Consider the following 21,932-nt stretch of genomic DNA (forward strand, 5'->3'; position numbering starts at 1 on the left):
GGGGGGGGGGGGGGGGGGGGGGGGGGGGGGGGGGGGGGGGGCTGGGTGATGGACATTGGGGAGGGTATGTGCTATGGTGAGCACTGTGAATTGTGTAATTCTGATGAATCACAGACCTGTACCTCTGAAACAAATAATACATTATATGTTAAAAAAAAAAAAAAGATAGTAGCAAGGGAAAAATGAGGGGGGCAGAAATCGGAGGGGGAGACAAACCATGAGAGACTATGGACTCTGAGAAACAAACTGAGGGTTCTAGAGGGGAGGGGGGTGGGGGGATAGATTAGCCCGGTGATAGGTATTAAGGGGGGCACATACTGAATGGAGCACTGGGTGTTATACACAACAATGCATCATGGAACACTACATCAAAAACTAATAATGTAATGTACGGTGACTAACATAACATAACATAATAAAGTAAAATTAATTTTAAAAAAAGCTATTCAAGGAAAAAAATGTTGTTTACCTCATCCTGTTTCACTGTTTATATGTGTTTTATACATGTAAGTTAGGAATGACAAAGATTTTTTTGCTGATAGAGACACATGGTGAAAAGGGTTTGAAGATCAGTGTTTTACCTTGTCAAGCAGCACAGAGTAGATGGAGTTACGATGTAAAAGAAAAAAAACAAAACAAAACTGAAGGTAAGAAAATGAATCAGAAAGGAAAATGAATGGTGGGTGGAAAAAAGGCAAACTTTTTCATTTTTAAATAGTTATAGCAGTTAATATGGATATACACAGTTCCTCAAGGAATTTATAATCTTGCCAGTTTCCTACACACTTCAATTATAATATCATAATGTAGTGTTAAAATAGAGGTATACTATGGCTACTTTCCAAATAACCTTGTGTTATAAAGACTGAATTCCATAATATAAAAAAATTGAGTAAATGATTCCAGTAAACCGAGTATTTACCAAAGAAGGGGTCAATGTAACAATACCATAAGACAACAGTGCTGGAATGTTCTTCCTTACTTCATTCAATAAGTATTTATTGAGTCTCATTATGTGACAATACTATGCTACCCTTTTTCTTAATTTTGGTTGTCTTCCAAGTTATAGAAATTTCTCTTAAGTCTGGGGATCCCCTGGATTCATTCTTCCAGTCTTAATATATTTGCTCCTCAACTCTTGGTGTCTATGTTTACAACACAGTTCATAGACTGTGATACAATGTAATGCTTCGTAAATAGAATTCCCATATAACATCACAGTCTTTGCCTTTCAAATTCCTTTTTTTAAAAAAAAGATTTTATTTATTTATTTGAGAGAGAGAGAGAGACCGAGAGAGACAGAGCATGAGTGGGGGTAGGAGGCAGACGGAGAAGCGGACTCCCCACCAAGCAGAGAGCCAGTCATGGGGGTCCATCCCAGGACCCTGGGATTATGACCTTAGCTGAAGGCAGCTGCTTAACCAACTGAGCCACCCAGGCGCTCCTCAAATTCCTAATTTAAGCAATATTTAAGTGAATTAAGTTCATTTTACCAATTTTGTAAGATCAAATATTTGCATACTAAGTTTAATTATAATAAGAGATTCCTGTGTAAATCTAGATTATAATTAAGACTAGGCAGTAGGAGTAAATGAAGTAAACTATGCCTTTGGAAATTATTATTTCATGTTGTGCTGGTTAAGAAGTCCACAGGTTCAGGGGCGCCTGGGTGGCTCAATCGGTTGACCATCTGGCTCTTGATTTTGGGCTCAGGGCATGATCACAGGCTGTGAGATCCATCCCCACATCTGGTTCTGTGCTCAGTGGGGAGTCTGCTTGAGATTCTCTCTCCCTCTCCCTCTCCCTCTGCCCCTCCCCCTGCTCATGTGTGCTCTCTCTCTCTAAAATAAATAAATAGGGGCGCCTGGGTGGCTCAGTTGGTTAAGCGACTGCCTTCGGCTCAGGTCATGATCCCGGAGTCCCGGGATCGAGTCCCACGTCAGGCTCCCTGCTCAGCAGGGAGTCTGCTTCTCCCTCTGACCCTCCTCCCTCTCATGCTCTCTGTCTCTCATTCTCTCTCTCGCAAATAAATAAAATCTTTAAAAAAAATAAAATAAATAAAATAAAATAAATAAATAAATCTTAAAAAAAAAGAAGTTCACAGGTTTTGTGCTAAAAATTATAGACTAATAATACTGTGGCATCCTGTCTTTCTTCTTAATATGTTTTGTCATCCTTCAGCCAGGCAGGAGCACCAACATAAATCCTTAAAATGTTCACATTCCAGATTAATACTATTAAGGGGGAAAAAATCAGTATACTGAGTAAAGAGCAAAGATAATAATTAGAACTCGAAACTTTTGATCATCTCTGAAACTTCATTCCAAATGCAGGGACACACTACATTTAAAAATCCCTGCAGGGCGCCTGGGTGGCTCAGTTGGTTAAGCAACTGCCTTCGGCTCAGGTCATGATCCCAGGGTCCTGAGATCAAGTCCCACGTCAGGCTCCCTGCTCAGCGGGGAGCCTGCTTCTCCCTCTCCCTCCGCCTGCCACTCCCCCTGCTTATGCTCTCTCTCATTGTCAAATAAATAAATAAAATCTTAAAAAAAAAAAAAAAAAATCCCTGCAAATCATGAGTAATTATATCACAAAAGTTCCCATTTTGCCCTCCTAACCTCCTGCTTCAGCTGGATGGGCATGACCTAGTCTTTCCTTGAAGAAAACTCCCAGCCAAGGCAAAATATAATTTCACAAACCCCTACAAGTACATACATGGCGCTGAAGTTCAATGTTACCATTGTTCATCTCATTGCTTATCTTCAAAAGCCACTGTTGAATCATGTTAAATATTTGTGCTTGGAGTACCCTGAAGGAAAAAATCAAGTAAAATAAATATAAGATATACTTAGAGTGTAAAAGTCTATCAGCTAAAAGAAAGGGTTTTATTTGGCGGGGCCTAGGAAATGTAGGTGTTGACAACTATTTGAGAATTCAGGGAAAGGGGAATCAAAGCCCTGAATTACCTGGTAGAATGGCTTACTCACTATCACAGCCTTCCTAACTGTGGGCAGGTAGCAACTGGCATAATGCACTTTGAACAACGTAGATCTTACCTTCATTGCTAGCTCTCTATTGTAAAAACTCACACTCATACCCTTTACATTCACTTCTAGGCAGTGAGACCACAAAATGAGAAGAGTGAATTTTTAAATTCTCAAGAGATCAATTTCCAATGTGAGAGTGTGAGAGGCAAAGTTGATCCACCCTCCCAGTGAAGCTGGTGAGAATTATTTTAAAAACAAAACAAAACCAAAACACTGAAAGCCTCTAGAAACGTCCTAAGGACAAAGAGCAACTGAAGAAACGTGTCTTCAAGACAATCTATGAAAATTCAATAAAAAAGGCAAGATCCTATGGCATTTAAAAACAAGACTATCCTCCTCTTTCCGCTGTCAGCTCAGTGAGGCAGAAACTCCACTCTAGACTGCTGCAGCCAAGAACACAGAACTCCCTCCCTCACCCTCCAGCTCCCAGTCAGAGGGCTTTCTTCCTGGGAGGCACAAGAATTCCAAGGCTTCTATATGTGACCCCAGTTGCCTGTTGCTGAGGCTAGGTACTGGGAAAATGCAGCTGAGAAGTGGGGATTCCCTTCCATCCAGCAGAAAGCTGTGGGAACTTACGGGCCAGAATCCACATCCATATACTGAGGAACGGTACCAATAATGTTTATTGATGCATCCAACTGAGATTTCATTTCATTAACTTTTTCATTAACTCCTTCCCATTCTTCATGAAGCATTTCAGGAAACTCCAGGACATTTGCCAACTTGAAAGAACAGAATTCTAGAGAACTAACCAAACTTGGAATAATTTTAGAAATACCTAGAAAAGTGAGAAAAGTACTAACTTTTAAAAAGTATTCGTAAGTCTACCATTGCAATAATAAATTACAAAAATACTAAAGGATAGGGCATATCTTCTTTTCATCTTTTTATTATCCTACAGTTTAGGCCCTAGCAGAGAATCTTGCAAAGAATAGTTCTTAAACATTTATGTTTAGTGAATAAGCATGGTGCAGTCAGTGCTGTTCTGACTGATGGACTATTTATTTCTTTGATGACAGTTTATACCCTTAAGTTTCTTGTCTTCTCAGCTGAGAACCAAATGCATTAAACTCAGAAACTACAAATTACAGTTTTCTATAATAGGCATTAATTCACTTAGTCATTCTGTTAAGAAGACAATGATGATAAACAGCTTCTTTGTGATTATAGGATAGTTGATAACAGAAATGAGAATAGTCTAGTATTTGAGTCATTTTTTAGGTCATTGTTCAGGTTTTCATGAAGCTTATAGTTTTGGTCTGAACAAGGATTGAGTCTGGATCCTAATCTTTGATCGATTCACTGTGAAAATATTGGCAAATTACCCCCTCTATACCTTTGTCTTATCTCATTTGCAAAATAAGAGATGAAATGCTCCCATCTTAAGGATGCGTGGGTGGCCTAGTCGGTTAAGCATCTGCCTTCAGCTCAGGTCATGATCCCAGGGTCCTGGGATAGAGTCCCACATTAGGCTCTCTGCTCAGCAGGGAGTCTGCTTCTCCCCTCTCCCTTTCACTCTCCCTCTGTGTTTTCCCTCTCTCTCTAATAAATAAATAAAATCTTAAAAAAAAAAAAAAAGAAATGCTCCCACCTTAGAGATTTATAAAGAGGAATAGTTAAAAAGCAAACTTTTTCTTGTCCTTGATGAAAATATTTTACTGCCTTCATCAGTAAACTTTGATCTCTTATGAGTATTCAAACTGATCTGTTAATTTCACTATCATTCATCATTTTGACTTACTCATTTATTTTAAACCATTTACTACTTCATTTTTTCTCTGCCCACTATATATTCTCATGGGAAAGTATTAGCATCTTATCTCTAACTACATTACTGAGGCTATAGATAATTAAGATTGTGTTTTCCCAATGGAAGTAGTTTTATATTGAACAACAGTGCCAGTCAATGGACCAGGGTTACCTAAACACTTTACTGGGAAGGATTCTTTTTTTTTTTAATTTTAAGTAGGCTCCATGCCCAACATGGGCTTGAACTCATGACCCTGAGATCAAGAGTCACATGCTCTACTAACTGAGCCAGCCAGTCAACCTACCTGGGAAGGATTCTTAAGTAACACATGATGCAGTGAGTAAAGTCATCATTCTCATGAAATATAGTATCATCCAGGGTCTCAAATTATCTCTAGAGTTTCTCACACACAATGTCCAACATCAAGAAACAGTCAAGAATATGAGAAGAGGGCGCCTGGGTGGCTCAGTTGGTTAAGCGACTGCCTTCGGCTCAGGTCATGATCCCAGGGTCCTGGGATCGAGTCCCACATCGGGCTCCCGGCTCAGCGGGAAGCCTGCTTCTCCCTCTCCCACTCCCCCTGCTTGTGTTCCTGCTCTCGCTGTCTCTGTCAAATAAATAAATAAAATCTTTAAAAAAAAAAAAAAAAAGAATATGAGAAGAATTGACTCTTGTGAGTCAAGACAAAATACAGACAATAAAAAAAGAAGACCTATAAGAGAACCAGATAGTACCAAATTATCAGGCATGGACTTTACAATTAACTGTGAGCAGAATAGAAAGCCAAGAAGTACACCCACGCTTATATGGTCAATTAATCTATGACAAAGGAGGCAAGTATATATGATGGGGAAAAGACAGTCTCTTTGATAAATGGTGCTGGGAAAACTGGACAGCTGCATGCAAAAGAATGAAATTGGAGCACTGTCTTACACCATGCACAAAAATAAACACAAAATGGATTAAAGAATAAATGTAAGACCTGAAACCATAAAACTCCTAGAAGAAAACAGGCAGCAATCTACTACAAAGCAACAGTAATCAAGACAGTTGGTACTGGCACAAGGACAGACATCCAGATCAATGGAATAGAATTCAAACTCCAGAAATAAATCCATACATCTATGGTCAACTAATTTTTGACAAGAGTGTCAAAGACCACTAAATGTGGAAACTATGGTCTTTCTAGCAAATGGTAGTGGGATAACTGGATATCCACATGCAAAAGAAGCCTTTACCTCACACTATATACAAAAATTAACTCAAAATGGTGAAATACCATAATATAAGAGCAAAAACTACAAAACTCTTAGATGGGCATATTAGGGGTAAACTTCATGACTTTAAATTTGGCAAAGGATTCAAAGACATGGCACTGAAAGCACAAACAAAAAAAAGAAAAAATAGATAAATTGGACTTCATCAAAATTTAAAATTTTGCACTGCAAAGGACACCATCAAAAAAATGAAAAAAAAAACAGCCCACAGATTAAGAGAAAATATTTACAATTCATATATCTGAAAAAACACTTGTATCTAGAGTATATAAAGAACTCTAACAACTCAATAGAAGAAAGACAAAAACCCCAATTAAAACATGGACAAAGGATCTGAATAGACATTTCTCCAAAGAAGATAGACAAATGGCTAATAAGCCTTAAAAAGATGCTCAACATCAGTAGTCATCAGAAAAACATGAATCAAAATCAAAAGTCAGATAACAAGTGATGGCAAGGATGTGGAAAAATCAAAGCCCTCAAACACTAGGGGTGGGTATTTAAAATGATCTGGCCTTGGGGTGCCTGGGTGGCTCAGTCGTTAAGTGTCTGCCTTTGGCTCAGGTCATAATCCCAGGGTCCTAGGATCGAGCCCCACATCGGGCTCCCTGCTCAGCGGGAAGCCTGCTTCTCCATCTCCCATTCCCCCTGCTTGTGTTCCCTCTCTTGCTGTGTCTCTCTCTGTCAAATAAATAAATAAAAATCTTTTAAAAAATAAAAATAAAATAAAAATAAAATGATCCGGCCTGGGGTGCCTGAGTGGCTCAGTCGTTAAGCGTCTGCCTCTGGCTCAGGTCATGATCCTGGAGTCCCGGGATCAAGTCCCACATCGGGCTCCCTGCTCAGTGGGAAGTCGGCTTCTCCCTCCAACACTCCCCCCTCTCATGCTCTCTCTCTCTCTCTCTCTCATTCTCTCACTCACAAATAAATAAAAAAAATCTTTAAAAAAAAAAAAAAAAAAGCATCTGCCTTCAGCTCAAGTCATGATCCCAGGGTCCTGGGATCGAGCCCCAAGTCACGCTCCCTGCTCTGCTTCTCCCTCTCCTCTGCCCCTCACTATGCTCATGCGAGCATATGCTCTCTCTCTCTCTCAAATAAAAAAAAAAGTGGAAGCAACACAAATGTCCATCAATGGATGAAATGATAAACAAAATGCAATATACACATACAATGGAATGTTATTCCGTCATAAAGATTAACAGAGCACTGACAAATGCTAAAACATAGGTGAACGTTTAAAACATTATGCTATGTGAAAGAAGTCAGTCATAAAACATCATATACTATATAATTCCATTCATATGAAAGTCCAGACTAGAGAAATCTACAGAGACAGCAAGTCTGGGATGGGAGGACAAAAGGGCTATAGCTAATGGGTACAGTGCTTCTTTTGAGGTTTATTTTGATGAAAATATTCTAAAATTGACTGTGGTAATGGTGGCACAAATCCGTGCATGTACTAAAAATCATCAAATTATATACTTTAAATGGGGAATTGTACTGCATATGAATTACATCTCAAAAAAGCAGTGCTCGGGGATGCCTGGGTGGTTCAGCTGGTTAAGCGGCTGCCTTCGGCTCAGGTCATGATCCTAAGGTCCTGGGACTGAGCCCCACATCAGGCTCCCTGCTCAGCAAGGAGCCTGCTTCTTCCTCTGCCTGCCACTCCCCCTGCTTGTGCTCGCTCTCTGATTTAAAAAAAAAAAAAAAAAAGCAGTGCTCAATGCTTTATTTTGCTTGATTTTTAAAACCATATGTAACATTATTTAGATTTTAAATATTAATTGTATTACAAACAATAGTCACTATTAAAATGTTTTATAATGTCAAGCAACATATCATTGTTTTTTTCTTACCATTATCCCCATTTATTCTTATTTCAAATTCTTTGTAGAGTCTTCCTATGGTTTTCACAATTTCCTTCATGTGCTCTTGCTCTGGTGGCATCTCCCCCTCCATACTTTTATGGCGATTCAATATCCCAAACCCAACATCTGTCCAGTTTTCTTGTAAATGTTTAATAATCTTGAGAGAATCATATTTTGACACTAGAAAATCCCCAGTATACTTGTCTTTATCTTCATTCAACATCTAGAGAATGAAAGGGGGTGAGGAAATTAGACTATTATTCACTAATGATTTCATCAAAGTCTACCCAGATCCTTATTTCCCAATGACTGCCAATTATTTTAGAGTTATATGCCCTATTATTATTTGTTCATACAATTTTTTTCATGTGACATAATTTTATTTTTAAAATTAAAGTGGGGGCACCTGGGTGGCTCATTCGGTTAAGCATCTGCCTTCGGCTCAGGTCATGATCCCAGGGTTCTGGGATCGAGCCCCACATTGGGCTCCCTGCTCAGCAGGGAGCCTGCTTCTCCCACTCCCCCTGCCTGCCATTCCCCCTGCTTGTGCTCTCTATCAAATAAATAAAATCTTTAAAAAAATTAAAGTGAATTTAAATTCAGTATAATATCCTATAAGATAACCCATATTTTACCAGTTAAAAATAATTATATTAAATCCTATATGGGTAAAAATGAATGACAAGCACATAAGGACCAGAGAGCTGAGCATGTTTAATTACTACCTGCTTTGGTGAGGGTATCACATATCTGTTTACATGATCCCCACTGGACTGGGGAAGTTGCTAGAATGTATTGTGTTTTATTTGTCTAGCCCAGAGTCCAAGTCCTATAATAAAGTGCAATTTACATAATTGTGACCCAGATAATGCAAACAAATCACCCATGCTTCAAAAAGAGTAATCAGTACAGGGAAGCAATGTAGCAGAGCAATTAAGGGCAAGGATTTTGGGGGTGGAGAGACCTGGACTCATTCTGACTCCACCACTTACCATTTATAGACAACTTAGGCAAGTGACTTAACATTTCTAAGCTTCCCTTTTGCATCTGCGAGACGGGGATCATAAAACCTGCATGCGGCGGTTGCAGTGAAGAATAAGTACCATACTGTGTGGAAAGCACCTTCAGCCTGACAGCGTAAGTGCTTAATGAATGCGAATTATTATTACCCCTAGGAAATAAAGCAGCATGATTTTTTTTCAATCTTACCTATGCAGTGTCAAAATTACCAGATAAAGAGTAGAGTCACTAAACCTGCTATATATAAACAGGACAACAAACATCAATTCTGAGAATATTCTGCTCCCGTCATTCCAAAAGACAAGAAAACAGCTTCCTTGGGATCTGGAGGAGACTTCACCCAGGCTGTGAGTCTGATACTCGCTTTGGAGGTATTTCTTTTTTTTTTTTTAAAGATGTTATTTATTTATTTATTTATTTGACAGAGAGAGACACAGCGAGAGAGGGAACACAAGCAGGGGGAGTGGCAGAGGGAGAAGCAGGCTCCCCGCAGAGCAGGGAGCCCAACAAGGGGCTCGATCCCAGGACCCTGGGATCATGACCTGGGCCGAAGGCAGACGCTTAACGACTGAGCCACCCAGGCGCCCCTGGAGGTATTTCAATATCTTACATATTTTCCTTTGTCAGACTGCTATGACATTATAGTAATTTGATTAATGAAAGCTATTTTCAAAGCTCAAACTCTTTTAAGAAGATGTTATTAATAAACAAAGTGTAGTAAACACCTACAGTGGTATATTCTTCAGCCTTTGAAAGGAAGGAAATCCTGACACAGGCAACAAAACAGATGAGCCTTAAGGACATTATGCTGAAGGAAATAAGCCCATCACAAAGGGACAAATACTGTGATTCCAGACATACGATGTCTAGCGTAGTCAAATTTAGAGGGACAGAAAGTACAATGGTGGTTGCCAGGAGCTGGGGAAGGAGGGGATAGAGGGGGTTCTTGTTTCACGGGTAGTTTCAGTTTAAGAAGATGAAAAAATACTGGACATGGATGGTGGTGGTGGGTGCACGACGATGTAAATGTACTTAATGCCCCTGACCTGTACACCGAAAAATGACTAAGACGGTAAATGTGATGTTATGTATATACTGTACCACAAGTTTTAAAGAGATGTTATGAATTTTAAAAGTCCAAGTTGTCCTTAAGAGAGAAGGCAGGGACAGGAGAGGCACAAATGTCACTTATATCTGACGTTTAGAGGAGAGAATCAGAACTACCCTCACTGCCACCCAAGTATCTTTTCCCAGTTTTTTTCTGGCAGCCTAAATTTATTTGCCTCAAAAATCTAAAATAGAACTGAAAATAAAATATTTAAGTGTGTTTTTAAAAGCCCCTGGAATCTTGCTATTTTCTTTGTCTTTCATAAAACACAGTATGGCATTCTGGAAGGATGAGGTGTGACTCAGTTGTAGGTGACGAGTAGCAAGCTTACAAACGGCATTTTGATTACCAAATGGTTTATTATAAAGTCTTACCATTTGCCACTGCTTGAAATCTGAAATAATGGATTCGAATATGTTTTCTTTACTAGGAGATGAAATGTCTTTTCTATTGGAAAAAGGAAAAGGAGCAAGAGCAGGGTCTCAGAACAATGTATAAACAAAGAAAATCATGAATCCATATACTATAGAACAATATTAGGTTTCTCCCGAATGATTTTCAAACATGCCTTCCATCCTCATATGCATTCATCTTTAAATTTGCAAATATAAATATGATTTCAGGCTCCAACCAGCCCTGAGCAATCAAGTTACAGGGTCAGAGGCCATGAGAGTATTAAAAGGGTGGTCTCTGGGTCTTTGCCATCCAAAATTAGATCATCTTAAGAGCAATTCGGTTGAATACAGCAGACAAAACAATTTGTAAATAGAAGGGAAGCCTAATAAATAATTAAGACTCAACATTTAGGTCAAGAGGCCCAACTTTTGGTAAGAAAGTTTCCTTTAGTATCTCTGAAGTCTCACAAGGAGAAAGCTCTTTTTTTTTTTTTTTTTAAAGATTTTATTTATTTATTTGAGAGAGAGAGAATGAGAGAGAGCACATGAGAGGGGGGAGGGTCAGAGGGAGAAGCAGACTCCCTGCCGAGCAGGGAGCCCGATGCGGGACTCGATCCAGGGACTCCAGGATCATGACCTGAGCCGAAGGCAGTCGCTTAACCAACTGAGCCACCCAGGCGCCCAAGGAGAAAGCTCTTGATAAAAGGTTCTGAAGAGAAAGAGAAATAAGAACCCCTGTCCCACCTCAGCTCCCCTCTCAGCTAAGAGTCAACAAACAGTAGAAACAGGGATGGCAGCAGCCAACAGCTTGGATATGTACCAGCTTCAGCTTCCGGAACTTCCAACTCTGCTAACTCGGAAACCTTAGAGGATCTGAAAAACTGAAACCATCGTCCTCAATTTGAAATGGAAATGGTACCTAAACATGTTTCCTCAACAGACAAAGCATCTTAAAGTAATTAAAAACCTTAGAAATCACTGAATCAAGCCTGCATTCAAAGTCCAGATTCCCACTAACTTTGGCTGCGATTTAATCATCCCACCTTGACTTAACTACTTTATAGGCAGCTTGTCCACTGTCAGATTTCTCTAATTGTTACAAAGTATAATATCCAATCCAAATAAATCACCTTATAATGGCCACCCATTGATTCTATTTCTCTGCATATGCACTATGTTACAGAATCTGCAGATGGATCTAGATATTCAGGGGCTCCAGTAATAATGACATAAGTTGACGTGATTTTAACAAGAGAGAAGAGAAGAGAAGGAGAAGAGAAGAGGAGAGGAGAGAAAAGTAAAACAGCTGAACAGAATGGAGGCAGCAGCAGGTGGGTAGAAGGAGCAGGATGGACCACAGAGGTGGTTAGCACCAGAAACCACAAAACCACTCAAGCCCCTAGCAGGACTGCAGCCTTGGAAGGGCTGTTAGTTGCCTGACCAAATCAACGTTAGAGTCATCACAACAGAAAAGAGAGGCAGAGAAAAAGAGAGAAAGAATTGGATTGAGTTATCAGACATGACACAGTATAATCAAAAACAAGATTCTTGTAGACCCACCCATCATTTCTGAAGAACTCCTGCCATGTGATAAGACCATCCTTAACAGTTTGTAATTTCTCCCTTGTAGACTCTTCATTTTGTTCCACTTCCTTTTTAAATCTATTCATTGAGCTTCTCCATTTCTGTGTCAACTTCTGCAATAGTGCAAGGTCTGCAGTGTCCTAGATAATATGCATGGAATCAAACCACTCATTCACTTATTCACATAACAAATACTTATTAGCATACACTAATAAAATTAATTAGTGTATTAATATCATAATACTAGAGACATCCATAGAAAATGGATCAAAATTGAGAAGATATTTCTCTTTCAAAATATCATCAGTAACACCACACAGTTCCTTTGCTGGTGAATTTTCCATGGTACATAAAATATTGGAAACAAGATATTTTTCCTTTGCAACATGAGCCCAGTTTCCCCACAGGACTTTCATGGGAGGTAGTGTGGTACATTGGAAAGGACAGGAATTTCAAAGCCAAACAAAACCAAATGTGAATCCTAGCCAATTACTGGCTATGTAACCTTACGGATGTTATTCAATTTATTGGGATTAATTTTTCTTATCTACAAAATAAAGACCTTAATACATATCTCACAGAATTGCTATAAGAATGAAATGAGGGATGCCTGGGTGGCTCAGTCAGTTAAGCGGCTGCCCCCGGCCCAGGTCATGACCCCCCAGGGTCCTGGGATCGAGTCCCGCATCGGGCTCCCTGCTCGGCGGGGAGCCTGCTTCTCCCTCTACCTGCTGCTCCCCCCGCTTATGCTCTCTCTGACAAATAAATAAAATCTTAAAAAAAAAGTATGAAATGACTAGTGTAAATGGTACGACTCTAGAAACACACTAAACGCCACCTCTCCTTTTCAACCAAGTGTGCTCATTGAATTTTTGCATAAAATTGCATAAAATGCATCAAGAATACCACTATTTCAATGAACATAGCTACTTACATTTTTTTAATTTAAATACTAACAAATAGAATAAGTCTATAAATAACATTTGCAGTATTATTAACTTAGATAAATTGCTTAATTGCTTTAATTAGGCTAGAAGACAAATATAAAGAAAAGCATTTATTCACATTTCCTTAGATTCTTCATTCTGCTCACAATAAAACACAAACACAAAACTATATTTAAAATTTATAAACTTAGCAAAGGCTTCTTAAACCCTCAAAGGCTAGAGTCTCTTTTCTCATAACATAAGTAAATTGAGCTTTACCTTGGTTGACAGCAGTATGATGAAATGCTTAGCATATTTATTCCAACCTTTTTCATTGAGGTAAAGTCTTTTAGCCAATATGACTCTATTTTTTTCAATTGCCTATTTGAAGAAAGTACTAAAATGAGGAATCTAAAACATTAATAAACCACTGTGATTTATTAAACCCAAACCAATTTCAAATATCAATTTTTCATTGAATCATTAATTCAATCACAATTTCTTGTTTAAATCATGAGCTAATTTGAATCATAAACTCATGTTTTCTAAACCTTCTAAACTGGAATCTAACTGAAGTATATAGCAGAGGTTCTTAAGCAACCTGATCTCAAAACCCTTTTATACTCTTAAAAATTAGTGAAGACTCCAAAGAACTTTCATTTATATGCATTAAATCTATTCGACAGTCACTGTATTGAAACTTAAAACTGAAATTATTTAAAATATGTATTTGTTAATTCACTTAAACGTAACAATAAATCCATTATACATTAACATAAATGGTATTTTTATGCACTCATGTGCAAATGAGAGTGAAAAAAAGGTAAATAACGTCTTAATATTATGATGAAATAGTTTTCACCTCATGAAAGGGTCTCATGTATCCCCAGGGGGTCCTTGGATCATACTTTGAGAACCACTGGTATCCTGAATCAATTATATAGTCATTCAATGAATGACTGTTCTAGACACTGTGCGTATTGCCATGAACAAAAGAAACAAAGTCTTTTTTTTAGGGAGGTGACATTCTAGCTGTCATTCATTTCCTGTCGGAAGGGCCTTTAGAGATGAGCTAACACAAAGCCTCCACCAATTCAAGGTATTTTTCCACAGAAACCACTACAAGGGGTCAGTTCTCTATTGTTTAAATACTTCCAGAGTGAAGAAACTCACTTGTCGTCTTCTTATTCCTATTGAACAGGCCTAGCTCTAAAAATATATTATACATTTACTGCATGATTGTTTCCTCTTGACATGTCATTTTAAAATTCTGCATCGGATGAAACATTATATCCTAGATGAGATCTGACTATTCCAGAGAAAATGAGACAGAAGTTTGAATCTGTTGAGGGTCATAATTTGCTGTTAATACTTAATAAACACCAAGTCCCAGGTGTGAGAATAGGCAACCAACCAGCAAACATTTCAAAAACATAGAATATTGTGGGACTATGCTATTTCCCTAAAGTATTACATTAGTGGCCCACAGACTGCCATATTTTAACTCATTTGTCATCTTAGATGCCAAGGTAATAGAACCAAAGTCATATAATCCTAATATTGTTACACTGTGTGAAAAAATACAAACAATTTTTCCTATTTTATTATTAGTATAAATTTAACTTGAAAGTTTTTTTTTTTTTAAAGATTTTATTTATTTATTTGACAGAGAGAGAGACAGCGAGAGCAGGAACACAAGCAGGGGGAGTGGGAGAGGGAGAAGCAGGCCTCCCTGCCGAGCAGGGAGCCCGATGTGGGACTCGATCCCAGGACCCTGGGATCATGACCCGAGCCGAAGGCAGATGCTTAACGACTGAGCCACCCAGGTGCCCCTAACTTGAAAGTTTTAACATGTTCACAAACAACAGAAAAAGAATTCTTGCTCATACTTCATAGATTCTGGTGAGAAAAAGAGCCCTTAACTGGGCAATAGAGAAGTACTTAATAGAGAAGAAACAAAAGAAAAAAATGTAACTTCCTTTTTGTAAGGCCCATAATAGCTACATTATTCATAAATTAAATATACATTCTCATTTTTAAAATTTTTGTCTAGATTACTGAAAATTGTAAAACAAAACTTTATTCAGTCAAAAAAGAAGTCTGAGTTATGATTCCAGATGAGCCAACCTTTAGGGCCAATTCATATGTGGCTGAGCTCCAGAGATCTCTTTCTGCCATTAACTGTTTAATATCACTCTCCATCCTTCCTCTTTGCAATGTGTATAAGTCATGGTATTCTTCTACAATCCTAAAAGGAAAATTAAAAAGTATATACAGACTTTGTTTTTGAGAAGTCACATTTATTGGATAATTGTTATGATACTGGACATTAAAAAACAACAACTTTGTTCTAAAATAGGCAATTTGTTCTTTTAAAATTCATCATAAAGTAATTATGGCATAATTGCTGGTACCCAGTGAAATAGAAGAAAAAATAGTCACATTTCATGTATAAATCTTACAAAAGTCTTAAAGTAAAAAATTCAATATATTGTTCCTTGCTCTAAATGCTTTTCTTCATATTGTTTATTCACTAGAATTTTCACAACATGGTATTGCAATAGAATAACAGCAGTATATCTAATTTGAAAAATCTGAATACAAAATAAAATTAGGATTCTTTATTAAAGACACAAAGCCCAGTAATTATGAGCCACTATACTTTTAAATTATATATAATTAATATGATTTAAAGAAATTCTCTACCAACCAACTAAAGATTAAGTATAATCAAGTAAGTACCTTTTTCTTAACTATCTTTTCTTCATGTTTACCAGAATATACCTTTTCCTTCCAACTTAAACTGAAGCTTAGAATTAAATTAGAATTAAAAGTGCTTCTGAGATTGAATACAAACAAAGAAGTTGTAAAGGGGTAGCATTTCACAAGCCATTTGAAACACCTCCTCCCAAGGAATATTAACTTTGCTACAAGAATTAAAGGCCCATTACAGGAATTCAGCAAAGTGGCAGGATATAAAATCAATGCACAGAAATCAGTTGCACTTCTATACACTAACAATGAGACAGAAGAAAGAAAAATTAAGGAGTGGATCCCATTTACAATTGCACCAAAAACCATAAGATACCTAGGAATAAACCTCACCAAAGAGGCAAAGGATCTGTACTCAGAAAACTATAGAATACTCATCAAAGAAATTGAGGAAGACACAAAGAAATGGAAAAACGTTCCATGCTCATGGATTGGAAGAACAAATATTGTGGGTTTTGTTTTTTTTTTAAGATTTTATTTATTTGAGATTTATTTGAGAGAGAGAGCGCGTGCACACAAGCATGAGTGGGGGGCGTGGGGGTGGGGAGAGGCAGAGGGAGAAGCAGGCTCCCTGCTGACCAAGGAGCCTGACATGGGGCTCGATCCCAGGACCCTGGGATCATGACCTGAGCCGAAGGCAGACACTTAACCAACTGAACCACCCAGGTGCCCCAAGAACAAATATTGTTAAAATGTCTATGCTTCCCAGAGCAATCTATACATTCAATGCAATCCCTATCAAAATACCATCAAGTTTTTTTCACAGAGCTGGAACTAATAATCGTAAAATTTGTATGGAACCAGAAAAGACCCCAAATAGCCAAAGGAATGTTGAAAAAGAAAAGCAAAGCTGGTGGCATCACAATTCTGGACTTCAAGCTCTATTACGAAGCTGTCATCATCAAGACCGTATGGTACTGGCACAGAAACAGACACATAGATCAATGGAACAGAATAGAGAGCCCAGAAATGGACCCTCAACTCTATGGTCAACTCATCTTTGACAAAGCAGTAAAGACTATCCAATGGAAAAAAGACAGTCTCTTCAACAAATGGTGTTGGGAAAACTGGACAGCCACATACAGGAGAAGGAAACTGAACCATTTCCTTACACCATACACAAAAATAGACTCAAAATGGTTGAAAGACCTAAATGTGAGACAGGAATCCATCAAAATCCTAAAGGAGAACACAGGCAGCAATCTCTGTGACCTTGGCCACAGCAACTTCTTGCTAGACGCGTCTCCAAAGGCAAAAGAAACAAAGGCAAAAATGAACTATTGGTAGTTCATCAAGATAAAAAGCTTTTGTACAGTAAAGGAAAGTTAAAATCAAGACAACTGACAGAATGGCAGAAAATATTTGCAAATGCCTTATCAGATAAAGGGCTAGTATCCAAAATCTATAAAGAACTTATCAAACTCGGGGCGGAGCAAGATGGCGGAGGAGTAGGAGACCTGGATTTCGTCTGGTCTCAGGAATTCAGCTGGATAGGGATCAAACCATTCTGAACACCTACAAACTCAACAGGAGATCGAAGAAAAGAAGAGCAACAACTCTCTCATCAGAAAAGCGACCACTTTCTGGAAGGTAGGACGTGCGGAGAAGTGAATCCGAGGCGATATTCGGGAGGATAGACGGCGGGGGAGGGGCCTCCGGCGGCCGCTTCTGGCAAGTGATAGAGCCGCGGAGCACAAAATCGGAACTTTTAAAAGTCTGCTCCGCCAAGGGACGTCACTCTGGTGGCTAAGCGGGGGGGTGGAACCCTCCGGGACAGTGTGGTCTCAGGACCCATGGGTCACAGAAAGACCGGGGGTGCCTGAGTGTGGCAGAGCTCCCAGGTATCGGAGCAGGGAACCCGGCTGCAGAGGCGGAGCCCAGGCGCGGGCTCTCAGCTCGGGGTTGCCATAAACCGTGATCCGCGGCACAGTCGGGCCCCTGCTCCTCCAGCAGGGACCCAACAAGCGGCAGATCCGGGGAGACTCACCTTCCTCCCCTGGGAGGAGCCGCACGGGAGTGCGCTGCAGGGATCTGCTGGGTTTGGAGACTCCACCCCGGGGTCGGGTGCCAGAGATAGAAACGCGCGGTCACAGGCCGGGTGAGCACGGAGTGCGGCTGGAGACCGGGGAGACGGGAGTGACTGACGGCTTTTCTCTGGGGGCTCACTTAGAAGCGGGGCCCGAGTTCTCGGCTCCTCCGCGGCGGAGATTGGGAGGCCGCCATTTTCACTCTCCGCCTCCAAAGCTGTACGGAAAGCTCGCAGGGAACAAAAGCCCCGGAGAGCAAACCCCAGCAGATTACTTAGCTGGGAGGGGGCAAGGGCGGGGCAATTCTGCCTCCAGCAAAGACATTTGGAAACCACGGCAACAGGCCCCTCCCCAGAAGATCAGCAAGAACAGCCAGCCAAGACCAAGTTTACCCATCAATGAGAACGGCAGAACTCCAGCTCTAGGGGACTACTGCACATAGAATTCATGGCTTTTTTACCATGATTCTGTAGTCTTTCAAAGTTAATTTTTTTTTTAACTGTCTTTTTTTCTTTTTTTTTTTCTTTTTGAATTTTTCTTTTTCCCTTTTTCAACCAACATCTTATCAATCCCTTTTTTTTAAAAAAAAAAAAAACATTTTTATTTTTCATTTTTAGAGTCATATTCTATCCCTTCATAGTAGTTACCCGTATTTTTGGCTTATATATATATAAGTTCTTCTCTCTTTAAAATTTTGAGATAGTTTCTTCTAACAGATCAAAATATACCCTAAATCTCTAGTATATGGTGTTTTCTATTCCCCTGCCTGATCACATCCTCTCCCTTTTTTTTTCTTTTTTAAATCCTCTTCTTTCTTTTTTCAAACAACTTCTTATCAATTCCTTTTATAAAATTTTTTATAATTTCCATCTTTACAGTCATATTCCATCCCTTCATCATATCAACCCTTATTTTTGTACATATATAAGTTTTTCTTTCTTTAAAATTTTGGGAGGCACTTTCTTCTAAAAGACCAAAATACACCCCAAATCTAGTGTGTGGCACTGATCATATTTGATCACATTCTGGTTTTTTTGTTGTTGTTGTTTTGGTTTGTTTGTTTTTGTTTTTATCTTTATCTTTTTCTTTTTTTTCTTTTTCTTTTTTCTCTCTTTCCCTTTCTTTTCCCACTGCTTCAGGTTTTTTCTGATTTGTTTAGAGTATATTTTCTGGGGACGTTGTTACTCTGCTAGCATTTTGTTCTCTCATTAATCTATTCTCCTCTGCACAAAATGACAAGACGGAAAAAATCACCTCAACAAAAAGAACAAGAGGTAGTACCGACTGCCAGGGACCTACTCAATACGGACATTAGTACGATGTCAGATCTAGAGTTCAGAATCATCACTTTAAAGATACTAGCTGGGCTTGAAAAAAATATGGAAGTTATTAGAGAAACCCTTTCTGGAGAAGTAAAAGAACTAAAATCCAACCAAGTAGAAATCAAAAAGGTTATTAATGAGGTGCAATCAAAAATGGGGGCGCTAACTGCTAGAATAAATGAGGCAGAAGAGAGAATCAGTAATATAGAAGATGAAATGATGGAAAATAAAGAAGCTGAGAAAAAGAGAGATAAACAACTACTGGATCACGAGGGCAGAATTCGAGAGATAAGCGATACCATAAGACGAAACAACATTAGAATAATTGGGGTCCCAGAAGAAGAAGAAAGAGAGAGAGGGGCAGAAGGTATAATGGAGCAAATTATAGCAGAGAACTTCCCTAATTTGGGGAAGGAAACAGGCATCAAAATCCAGGAAGCACAGAGAACCCCTCTCAAAATCAATAAAAATAGGTCAACACCCCGACATCTAATAGTAAAACTTACGAGTCTCATAGACAAAGAGAAAATCCTGAAAGCAGCTCGGGAGAAGAGATATGTAACCTACAAGGGTAGAAACATTAGATTGGCAACAGACCTATCCACAGAGACCTGGCAGGCCAGAAAGGACTGGCAGGATATATTCAGAGCACTAAACGAGAAAAATATGCAGCCAAGAATACTATATCCAGCTAGGCTGTCATTGAAAATTGAAGGAGAGATAAAAAGCTTCCAGGACAAACAAAAACTAAAGGAATTTGCAAACACAAAACCAGCCCTACAGGAAATCTTGAAAGGAGTCCTCTAAGCAAAGAGAGACCCCAAAAGCAACATAGACCAGAAAGGAACACAGACAATATACGGTAACAGTCACCTTACAGGCAATACAATGGCACTAAATTCCTATCTTTCAATAGTTACCCTGAATGTAAATGGGCTCAATGCCCCAATCAAAAGACACAGGCTATCAGACTGGATTAAAAAACAAGACCCATCGATATGCTGTCTGCAAGAGACTCATTTTCGACCCAAAGACAGCCCCAGATTGAAAGTGAGGGGGTGGAAAACCATTTACCATGCTAATGGACACCAAAAGAAAGCTGGGGTGGCAATCCTTATATCAGACAAATTAGATTTTAAACCAAAGACTGTAATAAGAGATGAGAAAGGACACTATATCATACTTAAAGGATCTATCCAACAAGAAGATCTAACAATTGTAAATATCTATGCCCCTAACATGGGAGCAGCCAATTATATAAGGCAATTAATAACAAAAGCAAAGAAACACATCGACAACAATACAATAATAGTGGGGGACTTTAACACCCCCCTCACTGAAATGGACAGATCGTCTAAGCAAAAGATCAACAAGGAAATAAAGACTTTAAATGACACACTGGACCAAATGGACTTTACAGACATATTCAGAACATTCCACCCCAAAGCAACGGAATACACATTCTTCTCTAGTGCCCATGGAACATTCTCCAGAATAGATCACATCCTCGGTCATAAATCAGGTCTCAACCGGTACCAAAAGATTGGAATCATTCCCTGCCTATTTTCAGACCACAATGCTTTGAAACTAGAGCTCAATCACAAGACAAAAGTCAGAAAGAACTCAAATACATGGAGGCTAAAGAGCATCCTACTGAAGAACGAATGGGTCAACCAGGAAATTAAAGAAGAATTAAAAAAATACATGGAAACCAATGAAAATGAAAACACAACTATTCAAAATCTTTGGGATGCAGCAAAGGCAGTCCTAAGAGGAAAGTATATAGCAATACAAGCCTTTCTCAAGAAGCAAGAAAGGTCTCAAGTACACAACCTAACCCTACACCTAAAGGAGCTGGAGAAAGAACAGCAAATAAAGCCTAAACCCAGCAGGAGAAGAGAAATAATAAAGATCAGAGCAGAAATCAATGAAATAGAAACTAAAAGAACAGTAGAACAGATCAACGAAACTAGGAGCTGGTTCTTTGAAAGAATTAACAAGATTGATAAACCCCTGGCCAGACTTATCAAAAAGAGAAGAGAAATGACCCACATCAACAAAATCATGAATGAAAGAGGAGAGATCACAACCAACACCAAAGAAATACAAACAATTATAAGAACATATTATGAGCAACTCTATGCCAGCAAATTAAATAACCTGGAAGAAATGGATGCATTCCTAGAGATGTACCAACTACCAAAACTGAACCAGGATGAAATAGAAAACCTGAACAGACCTATAACCACTAAGGAAATTGAAGCAGTCATCAAAAATCTCCCAACAAACAAAAGCCCAGGGCCAGATGGCTTCCCAGGGGAATTCTACCAAACATTTCAAGAAGAATTAATACCTATTCTTCTGAAACTGTTCCAAAAAATAGAAATGGAAGGAAAACTTCCCAACTCATTTTATGAGGCCAGCATTACCTTGATCCCAAAACCAGACAAAGACCCCATCAAAAAGGAGAATTACAGACCAATATCCCTGATGAACATGGATGCAAAAATTCTCACCAAAATACTAGCCAATAGGATCCAACAGTACATTAAAAGGATTATTCACCATGACCAAGTGGGATTTATCCCTGGGCTGCAAGGTTGGTTCAACATCCGCAAATCAATCAATGTGATACAATACATTAACCAAAGAAAGAACAAGAATCATATGATCCTCTCAACAGATGCAGAAAAAGCATTTGACAAAGTACAGCATCCTTTCTTGATCAAAACTCTTCAGAGTATAGGCATAGAGGGTACATACCTCAATATCATAAAAGCCATCTATGAAAAACCTACAGCGAATATCATTCTCAATGGGGAAAAACTGAGAGCTT

General features: G+C 38.9%; 1 protein-coding gene across 1 annotated transcript in view; it reads right to left on the reverse strand.

The window, feature by feature from the left end:
* Nucleotides 1-21,932, reverse strand: part of AXDND1 (axonemal dynein light chain domain containing 1) — a 98,536-nt gene that overhangs the window by 33,781 nt on the left and 42,823 nt on the right. Inside the window, exons 11-17 of the mRNA XM_021682863.1 lie at nt 15,103-15,223; nt 13,255-13,356; nt 12,026-12,189; nt 10,445-10,517; nt 7,931-8,165; nt 3,624-3,825; nt 2,716-2,809 (exon numbers count right to left, since the gene is read on the reverse strand). Of these exons, the coding sequence (XP_021538538.1) occupies nt 2,716-2,809; nt 3,624-3,825; nt 7,931-8,165; nt 10,445-10,517; nt 12,026-12,189; nt 13,255-13,356; nt 15,103-15,223 (991 nt within the window). The remainder of the gene's footprint in view (nt 1-2,715; nt 2,810-3,623; nt 3,826-7,930; nt 8,166-10,444; nt 10,518-12,025; nt 12,190-13,254; nt 13,357-15,102; nt 15,224-21,932) is intronic.

Source organism: Neomonachus schauinslandi, chromosome 6, assembly GCF_002201575.2.
Source record: "Neomonachus schauinslandi chromosome 6, ASM220157v2, whole genome shotgun sequence".
Taxonomy (NCBI): Eukaryota; Metazoa; Chordata; class Mammalia; order Carnivora; family Phocidae; genus Neomonachus; species Neomonachus schauinslandi.